Consider the following 10,612-nt stretch of genomic DNA (forward strand, 5'->3'; position numbering starts at 1 on the left):
GACTTTATACTATGAAGTTGCTTTTCAATATAAATATGTTCAATGGTTTTGTACTTACCTAGTGGTCTTTTCTGCTACGGGACGTAGGGATAGATTCCGGTCCATCCTGGGCGACGATTTGGTGTTGGCATAGGGCCTGGAGTGTATTTCCTTTGGCTATTTAGCACAGGGACGGGGAGCCGGCATGGGGCTTGAAGTGTATTTTCCTCTAACTGTCTGCTCAGAGACGCGAAGCTGGCATGGGGCCTGGGGGTTATCGGACAATTCACTAGTGATTATTATATATAAAAGTTATGATTTGAGACATTGCACGGCATGCTAGGTTTCAGAAAACATATGTTTAACATGATATATGTGTTTTCATAAAACCTGGGGGTTAGTACGTTGATAACTGTTTTATTATATATATATATATATATATATATATCAACTTGGTCCGCTCATGTTTGTTTTGCGCCTCCTTCAGAACCTATGAATGAGGATTACGATATGAGCTACGAGGCATTTCCCTACCAGTGATTTAGTGCTATATCTTCTCTGCTTCAACACCTATTGTAATAGCACTTCTCTATCTTAAGTTCCGCTTGTACTTTGTATTAGACGTATGCTCTGAACTTATGTGTATGACAATAATTTTATTAATTAGCAGTTGAACTTTAGTATTGTGTTATTAGTACCTATTGCCTATTTGAGCATATTTCTAAGCTTTTGCTTAAATTAAATGGCTTTCGTCACCCTTCGAGTGTCAGCCAGCACGTGACCATCTCGATGTCCCGAGGACATCGGGGTCAGGGCGTGTCATTAACTCTAGTGAGCTCTCAAGGAAGTGCCAAGGAATCTGCTACTGAACCATGAAAGTTGTTCCCCTCGAGCAGTAGATGATGGAGGCGCCTGAGTAAGGCAATTTCAGCAGGGATGGTTCCATAGAAGTGATTTCCAACTAGCACTAGGTTACAAAGGCCTGTAAGATTTGAAACGATGGGTGAAAGCCGCCCTGCAAGTGGATAATCCTGCAGAATGAGATCTGTTACACGATGATGCTGTGTGTTGCAGCTGACACCAGTGAAGTTGCAGACATCAGTAGCTTCCTTCCAAGTAGCTAGCATGGAATATGGATCATATACAATAGTTTTCTTGAACTCCAGCAGAGCAGCCTTGTCTGTAATCAAAGAGTGATGAGGACTATGGTGATGGCCAATAACTGCATTACTTGATGCTGAGACCAAATTCTGGAATAAAAGAGAAACAATGGTTTCGACGAAAGGCATAGTTGGTAAACTGAAAGAGCCTTATAACAATATTTGTGTACGAGATTCCCTTTGCTTCTACTTTCATTATGCTTCATGCTCATTTAATAACAGTGGCAAATGATTTATGGTAGTATAAGAGAGATTGGAGAGAAGGTGGAAAATGATATTTCGGAATAAGAAATCAGTCAAGGCTATGATTTTTTGGAGGGACTGAGGAAACTGTTCTATCTTTTGGAAAAGGGGCTTCAACCATGATGGTAGGTTATCAACTTGAACGCATACCCATCGCATATTGTGTTCCGGAATGCAAACACTGAAAAGCACATAGTGAGATGAGGAGAGTGGGAAGGGAGTTGGCATTTTTATAAGTTGTCTTTGTACTGTATATTATAGTTTCAAGCAGCTTGTGTGTGAGGCCACTCATTAATTGACACGTGGATGTGTTAACCATATCAAAAACATGAATCAGCATTCTCTCATGAGCTAAGGGTAAGGATCCTCCTGAGTAAGGCCATCGGGCCGTTAAAATTTTATCCAACGGTTACAATTATTATAACTTTTAGTGAGGCCCCCAGTTTGTAGCTGTTGGATAAAATTTCAACAGCTCAATGAGCTTGCTTAGGAGGATCCTCACCCTTAGCTCAGGAGAGGATCATAATCCCAAAAACATAATATATCAGAGAGGGTGACTTTTTGAATAGTCACATCTGTTCGTTATTTTATTTTAGGCAAAAATTGTAACGACTCAAACAACCATCATCTGAAAAACAACAAATATATAGCAATCAAACCAATGACCTTTTCTTAAGATTGTAGGAAAAATAGGGTCCAATTTCAATATTAAATCACATAGAAAATCAAAAAATAATATATCAAACTAATATTGCATATGAGTAACCAATGTTAAATGAAAATATGATATAATGGATTAGAATAGGGTCAAGGCAAATGTTAGGCATTATATCCTTAAGATTAGTTTACGCCCTCTACTATGAAGCTTTTTTATGGCTTGTCTCTCAAAATACAATGATCACGTCCTTATAATGGTACCACTCCAAATGGGTGAGGAGCCACTGAACCTAAGCCACACAATGGGGAGGAGCCATTGAACGAGGAGGATTTCGGCGAGTATCTTCAAGAAATGAATGAAGACTATCCAAATGGGTGAACCGGTCTCGAAAGTGCAGAGGGAACATAGATAATTGCACGTTGGAGGGGAGTTGTAGAAATCATAGAGATGATCAATGCTTATTATTGATTAACTGGAGGTAAAGATGACAAATGCCTATTCAGCACATGACAATCGTTTATTAACAGTTGATGTACGTTTTTGAACAGTTGACAAGCATCTATTGAGCGAATGACTTCACTAAAATTACGTAAGAGAGAATCTCTCCAAGTTTACAAGCTTTAAATAAGGCATCAGTTATGAGATCTAAATCCTAGTAGCTTTTTTTTTTCATAAATCCTAGTAGCTGAATTAGGATTAGCTCGCAAGTAACACAGTGTACGGTGTTATAGCTAGTATGACAGAAAATACACAGAAATGAGTACTAATACAAAAAAAATAGCATGACAACAAAAAAATTTGAACACTTTGTACAATACTGTTTTGATAAACTTGAATTGAACAGTTTCAAGTAATGGACTTGCATAAAGAAAAAATAAAAAGAAACCTACATCAATAAAATCTAATTTGTACAGTTTCTCAACTCAAACTTCAATTATCCAGCTGCTATCTCAAAATCCGGTGGGATGGAATGATAGATATTTTTACCACTTGCAAAAGTAGGGATAAAAACACTTAAAAATACTTGCAAGAGAATAAGGTTGTCGTAGTATAGCAGCTCAAACAAGGTCGTATTATGCAGGGATTGAATGAATAATTTATGTTAAAACCCAATCTTAATTAATTATTTGAAAACAAAGTTTGGAAAATGGTGATTTTATGACCTAAAATATTAAAAACGAATTTAATTAAAAACAATTAAATAAATTGGGAAAGTAAAGAAAACAAAAAGAAAATAGTTTTAAAATAAATTTGAGCACTAGGGTTCCACCTTCACCTTAACAATCCTACGTAGTTCTTCCAATTACTTATGAATTACACATGCATATTTTGAAGGTTAGGTTTTCCTAAAGTATGCCTTACTTGGAACCTCCAACATAGAACGTATATATAACATACAACTCGTCTGTGGTGTCCAGATCGAATGTGAACATGCAAGACTCATTAAGTTTTATGAAATCCTTTTGAAAAACCATATAACCCTTAAGACGTGTCGTCCATCCTACCATCCTAAGAAGTTACACATATTAACCACAAGAAGCCAATGCCAATTTCAGGGACAGCCCTCCGCCAAAATTGCATCAAATTAGTTTTCTAAATATCCTAATGGTGGCCAATCATCAAGACAATTAGATAGTTTAAAGCACATTGATTAATAACTCAAAACTTGCATGCATAATATAATAAGCAAATTGAAAAGAAACTATATATTCTTGCTAAGGCTCGTGGCATTACCCTAGCAAACGAAACTAGTTACGAATAATCATAAAACAAAATATTATTAAGAACATGGATAGAAAACACCTTGAAAATAAATTTGAATCGTCAAAAGCTCTCTAAAGCGTGCGTTCTCCTCTCATCTCCCTCTCAAACCTAATAGCTAAATATCTTATTTATGCTAATACAAAATAAAATCCTAAAAGCTCTTAGAATAAAACTAGGAAACATAATAAAATAATAAAACAGAAAATAAAAGGTTTCCTATTTGAACTAGAATTCGGAGTTCTCAGAAACTCAGACTTTTGACCCACCAAATCAACTCCGACTTGGTCCCAAAATGTCTCTTTTGAAAGCTGAAGATGTCCCCTACAAATCTTCAGAAGGAAACTTCCTCATAATATGCCATCTTGACCTCCAAAATACTCAAAACATCCAGAAACATCAATCTGGGAAAGTTGCGTGCTAGGTCTTTATTTCATAACCACAGTCCAACAGCTAAGTAGAAAAATTTGGAATTTTGATACAATCATCTTGAAAAACTCACAAACATCCTCCAATTGGAATCACTCTAAAATTCATCCGTTTGGTTACTTTTTTCTCCAGAGTAAGTCGAATGTCCTACATTGAAAATATATAACAAATTATCAAAATTCTACCAAAATAACCAATAAATTAATCCTAAGAATAGGGTAAAAAATATGGTATAATATGGACTCATCATGGAATTCTGGGAACAATGACGACCTTCGTGCAACGAGCTGCTTTTGATGGTTGGGGGTTGTGGATCAAATGGATGAAGTAATAGCTTCTCAGCAGTTAACCTTTGGCAATACCTCGTGGGAAGGCAACTGTTAAGAAAATCCCTAGCCACACCTGATATTTTAGTAGGGATTTTGGGAGTAGATACATGATAAACCATTATTGTGACTTCACTGTGATCGCCATATCACAAGACTTTAAATCCAAAACTTTGCTGCAGAAAAAACGACATAATTAAACATTAAAGTCAGTTATACTTTGCATCCACCAAATCATGTTTTAAACATGTGGATATGTATTTAAGTTAGAGGCTCTCTCTGTCCGTGAAACTGTATTTCCTTAAAACAGTTCAAATGGAGAGCCGAAAAAGTTGGCACAAATACAAGGACTCAAGAATCCACAAGCATAAGAACCAAATACATTAGCCCAAAACAAAATACAAGGCCATTAATTGAACTAAACACAAAAGCCCAGAAGTACAAGATACTATAGCAATAGCAATGGCAAGAGATTTGGGGCAAAGGATAAACATAAAGCCCAATTTGAGTTAGAGGCTCTCTCTGTCCGTGAAACTGTATTTCCTTAAAACAGTTCAAATGGAGAGCCGAAAAAGTTGGCACAAATACAAGGACTCAAGAATCCACAAGCATAAGAACCAAATACATTAGCCCAAAACAAAATACAAGGCCATTAATTGAACTAAACACAAAAGCCCAGAAGTACAAGATACTATAGCAATAGCAATGGCAAGAGATTTGGGGCAAAGGATAAACATAAAGCCCAATTTGAGACGAAGCTCAGAAGAACTGAGACAAAAAAAGCTTAGAAAAACGCACAAAGAAAACGAAATCAAGGACGAAAGAGATGTAAGAAAATAAGGGGTTGCCACCGACCCTAATCAAAATTAGGGTCGAGGGCTAAAGGAGAAGATTGTGATGTTTGTCGCAAGTGTGAGAGGAGAAGATTGGAAAGTTGACTCTTTTCAAGATTTAGGACAAAAAATTCTATGCTCTTCTTCTCTAAGAATGCAAATGTCAGGGTTGTTAAACATCTAATGCTATTTATTAACAGAACACATTTGGTCCAATATTTTAGTCGATGGGGTATTGGGTTAACCCATGTATCTCAAGTGCGAAACTCTCACTCTCCTAAATTATTATAGTGGTTTCTAACTCTGTCACTCACCATAATAATAATATATTTATAAATAAAAAAACACTTTGTCAACCGAAAACGCATGAAAAGACAACTTTAACCCTATTCAGATAACTGTACGTCTTCTCTATCACGAAGAAGTTCAAATGTACCAGTATGCATGTGTATATTTTCATCTTCAAATATCTTTTCAAATGGAACTGTATCTTCAGTTCCCTTCATATCTTAATATGAAAACAGTAACATCGTATGCTACGATATGAAAACATGGCACATTAGTCATAATTCAAAGAAAGAAAATAAAAATAAAAAGTAAATTTACTTGCACGCTCATAGCATGTGTGCCGGCTGCTATTCTAACACCCCCTCCTCCTGCAAACTGGATGAGCCTGATCAGATAAGTTTCCAACAAAGGGGCACATGACGAAGCTGATGGAGAGTCTTGGTAAGAAGATTAGTATAGGGAATATAGCAAACACGTGACACAAAGTGCAACTTTTTCACGGACAAAATGATAATTAAGCTCGATATGACTTGTGTGAGCATGATAAACATGGTCAGCACCAAGATAAGTGGCACCTAGATTGTCGCAATGCAATAAAACATATGTAAATAAATGAACACCAAGCTGACCAAGAAGAAAGCAAATCCAAGCAGTTGAAGCACACGCATGAGTAAGAGAACAATTATCAGACTTAGCGCTAAAGCGGGAAATTGTTGGCTGCTTCTTATAGCATCAGGAAATGAGATTAGAACCCAGATAGATAAGATAGCCAGTAATGTGAAGTGCTGAGTATTTGGACATCCAGCCAATCAACATTCAAATAAGTATTTGGAAAACCTATATAAGTAAGTTTGTATGCACTTTAAAACAAAACTTGAATCCTCTTGTTCGAACTTCAATGATGATGATGTGCATGTGTGTGTAAGGGGTGTTGATTCAATGGTCATATGACTTCATCTTGTATGAACAAATGACACAAGGGTTTGGCTCTTGACGATGGAAGAACCGGCACGTGTAGTGGTGCTTGATGAATCTTCACGGGTGTGGCGAAAGATGTAGAGAACTTTCTGAATCTTCCAAGTGTTTGAGAGTTTGGAAGTTTGAGCGTCCGGGTGATTGGATGAATTTTTTACCTCTTTCTTTGTCTTGGAGCCTCGTATTTATAAGCTCTCCAAGTCTTGCCTACGAGTGGATTTGGCCTTGATTGTGGTCTGATTAATAGATGAAAGAATCGAGACTTGATTTGTAGCTTGGTTCGTGATTTGACTTCATCAGTTAATATTTGATTTAATCAAATAAAAATCAAATAAATCAATCTTTCCCGATTTGGCATTTTCATTTGTTTCAAATTTAAATCAATTAATTTGTTTAATTAAAAAATAATAATTCCTTAATTTATTTCTGCCAAATGTTGACACATGTCCCTCTTGATGACTCGTTCGTTTTTGATGGCATATATATGTCATGTGTAAGATTTGTGAGACTCATGGTTCATGGCATGTAAGCCCTACATGTCGAAATTCAATGTGTTGATGAACATTTATTTTCACTGAAATTTCAATGTCTACATAATTACTATGTGGTAGTTTTGGGAAAGAGAGCTTAATAGTGGAGTTTTCTTATTATGAATATCTGATTATGACTTGGTGATCTTTGAAATGAACTATTTCGGATTTCAAATCAATGTTCTAAAAATTGGCCTAGGCGGTAGAGGACCGATTCGATTTAGGCCGAAACGTGGAGAAAAATTGAGTAGGGGCTAGGCGGCTAGACAGGCTAGGCAGTGGCTAAGTGGGCTAGGAAGGGGCTAGGCAGGGGCTAGGCGGTTCCATTGTTTTTTATTTTTTTAAAGGTAGATTACACAAAATTACCTCAATTATAGGTCGTACCACAATTTCATACCTTGTGTTTTAAACGTTACAATGTCATACATCAATTTACAAATTTGTTACAATGTCAAACATTCATTAAAAATTCTGTTAGTTTATCTGTTAAGTGTTGACGTGGCTAAAGTTGGGCCACATATTTAATGACATATCATCAAATTTGTGCCATGTGGTAAAAAAAAAAAAATATTTAAAAAAAAAGTTTAATAATTTAATAATGCCAAAAATAAGAAAATATATTTAAAATATACTTTTTTGTTAAAAAAAAATGTAATTACATTAGTTAATTAAAAATTTTACAAAAGTTCAAAAAATGAAAAAGTAAATAAGCCCTAATTTCTCCCACTCGTCAGCCCCAACTTGCTATCCACCATCAGAACTCCATTAACCTTATTCCCCAGTTCACATCGCAGTCCCCAACCCACCATCCCAACTCCACCAACTTAAACTCCAGCGAGAGCGGCGACTCCCCACGTGAATGAACTGCAATGACCCAAACAAATTCTTGTACCCGCTCCGAATCAAGTACTCGAATCGCAGGAGGAGGGCGGATTCGGTCAAATCTCACACTAACTTCGCTCGCCATGGCGGAATGCGGTGCTTCGTCAGATTTGATTTGCATGTGGCGTGCTTCGTCAGATTTAATTTGGAGGCGTTGGCGTTATTTCTGGGTTGAAGATTGCATCTGGGTGGGAAAGCAAGCGGTCGTGGGACTGGGGGACTAGAGTGGGAAGTGAAAGATGGTTGTTTATTGTTTAATCCTTTTCATTGTTGTATATTTTTTTAACTAACTAATGTAATTATATTTTAAATCTGTTTTCTTGTTTTTGGCATTATTAAATTATTAAACTTTTTTTAAATTATTATTTTTGCCACGTGATACAAATTTGATGATAGGTCATTAAACATGTGGCCCTACTTTTGCCACGTCAACACTTAACAGATAAACTATCGGAATTTTTCATAGATGTCTGATGTCATATCCCAGCTCGAGTCCACCACATTCTGGGCCCGTTCCACCACCGTAGCACGATATTGTCCGCTTTGGTCTTACCATTCCCTCACGGTTTTGTTTTTGGGAACTCACGAGCAACTTCCTAGTGGGTCATCCATCCTGGGAGTGTTCTGGCCTCCTTCTCGCTTAACTTCGGAGTTCCTACAGAATCCGAAGCTAGTGAGCTCTCAAAAAGCCTCGTGCTAGGTAGGGATGGGAATATACGTTTAAGGATCACTCCCCTGGACGATGTGGGATGTTACATCTGACATTGCAACGAATTCGTAAATTGAGGTATGATATTGTAATGTCTAAAACATGAGGTATGAAATTGTGGTGCGACACATAGTTGATATAATTTTGTGTAATTTACCCTTTTTTAATTAAGTTAAAGGTTTTTTTTAATAACCTACCTAACTAGTGAATTTTCAGCAAGTGACTCTCTATCACAGTGGTGGAGATGAGTGTTGTCCTTATACCACGGCGTGGGTTCAAATCTCGTCGGTTCCTTGCTAAATTTTCAGCAAGTGACTCTCTACCTTAGTGAATTTTTTATTTTTGGGTTTTCTTATTTTTTGTTACATTTGTCAGTGATGACTGCAATATGACTTAAGTTTAAACCTTCCTAAATTCTCAATACAAGTATATATATTTTTATTTTTTAGAGTGTAAGTAGACAATTATTTATATGTTATTAATAAATTTAATTAAATCAGCCTAGAGTCCCGCCTAGCCGCCTAGCCACCTAGGCACTAGGCATCAGCCGGTCACCCGACTAACGCGTAACGTTTTGTAGAACCTTGCTCCACATAACAATAACTGTAGCCATTTAGGCTACAGAGACACAAGAACACAATAATTTAACGAGGTTTAGTAATTTGTGTTCACATCCTTGTGATCGCCTTGAGAAATTCCTTTAGTAGAAAGAAGCATATTTGACTAAAAGAATTCACTTATCCCTTTTTTTGTTAATTTCTTTGTAACCTGCTCTAACCCTCTTGGCATCTCTCTTGCAATTCTTGTTAATTATAATAATATTTTGTTGAAGTATGAAAATAAATCTTTAAAGAATTTAAACAAAAATAAAATAAAATCATTACTTGCTTAAGACCATCTCCAATGGTGATCTAAAACCTAAAAATATTTAGCCAAAAAAATTTAGGTTTTAGCCCATAAACAGTTTTTTTGCTCCAACCCTTTTGACCTAAAATTTTAGCCTGAGATTATCAAAGAATGAATTAAGGCTATTTTTTTAAATTAAATTAAAAAAAAAATATGTAGACTATCCTAAATTAATTATATGAACATTTTAATCTAAAAATATTTTAAATTCTAATAAATTTTGAAAAATCACTAAATCAATACATGAAAATCATGGTAAACCATATAAACTTAATACAAATGACAGTTAATAAACCACATAAACTTAATACAAATGACAATTAATAAACCACATAAACTTAAAAAAAATAAAAAAATAAAAAAAGACAATTAATAAAAAAAGACAATCGAAAACTCATAAACTTAATAATGATATCCACCATCTTGACTTGGTGATGGACTTGGGTGATAGTCTTGAGATGAATCGTGATCTTGAAATATACTTCTTGTGGCATTCCTTCATAAAATGTCCTTTTGCTTACCACGTAAGTATTTCTTCCTCTCTGGAGTGTATTTGTCGGGGTCATCCATCATCAAATTAATTTCAAACATTTCTTGCTCCATATCCCCTTGTTCCTTCATGGCCAAACGCATTTGGGCAAAGTCTTCTTGCCGAGAGATATGGTTTTCATTCATTCTTACCATTTCGCTAGCAAATTGTGCATGTATCGGATCTTAGGACTTCCCTTTTCTCTTTGCTTCCTTTTGCTTATCTCTACCCGAGGGTCTTGCAAAAGAAGAAGTTGGGGTCATTTGTTCGACACTTTCATTGTTGGCAAAATTCACACCTTCATTGACATCATTTAGGGATGGGGCTTCACTATGAAATAATTTTTCCCATTGTTGGTCCGCATCGGTTCCCCACCTCGAACAATCCTTGAGGATGTTCCAAGC

General features: G+C 36.0%; 1 protein-coding gene and 2 long non-coding RNA genes across 3 annotated transcripts; 1 reads left to right on the forward strand and 2 right to left on the reverse strand.

Moving 5' to 3' along the window:
• Window positions 1–818: 818 nt before the first annotated feature.
• LOC139187873 (putative receptor-like protein kinase At3g47110) lies at window positions 819–1,268 on the reverse strand. The gene has a single exon (XM_070804483.1). It carries the CDS (start codon window positions 1,266–1,268, stop codon window positions 819–821), a length of 450 nt encoding a protein of 149 aa, XP_070660584.1.
• A 2,531-nt stretch (window positions 1,269–3,799) lies between these two features.
• Window positions 3,800–6,786, reverse strand: LOC139188141 (uncharacterized). Its single transcript, XR_011571354.1, has 2 exons — window positions 4,504–6,786; window positions 3,800–4,377 (listed from the first exon to the last, which is right to left on the reverse strand). It is a non-coding gene; the product is annotated as an uncharacterized lncRNA (long non-coding RNA).
• Window positions 6,787–7,904: 1,118 nt separating this feature from the next.
• On the forward strand, window positions 7,905–8,434 carry LOC139188123 (uncharacterized). Its single transcript, XR_011571322.1, has 2 exons — window positions 7,905–8,185; window positions 8,216–8,434. It is a non-coding gene; the product is annotated as an uncharacterized lncRNA (long non-coding RNA).
• Window positions 8,435–10,612: the final 2,178 nt, after the last annotated feature.

This window comes from Malus domestica, chromosome 09 (genome assembly GCF_042453785.1).
Source record: "Malus domestica chromosome 09, GDT2T_hap1".
Lineage (NCBI taxonomy): Eukaryota > Viridiplantae > Streptophyta > Magnoliopsida > Rosales > Rosaceae > Malus > Malus domestica.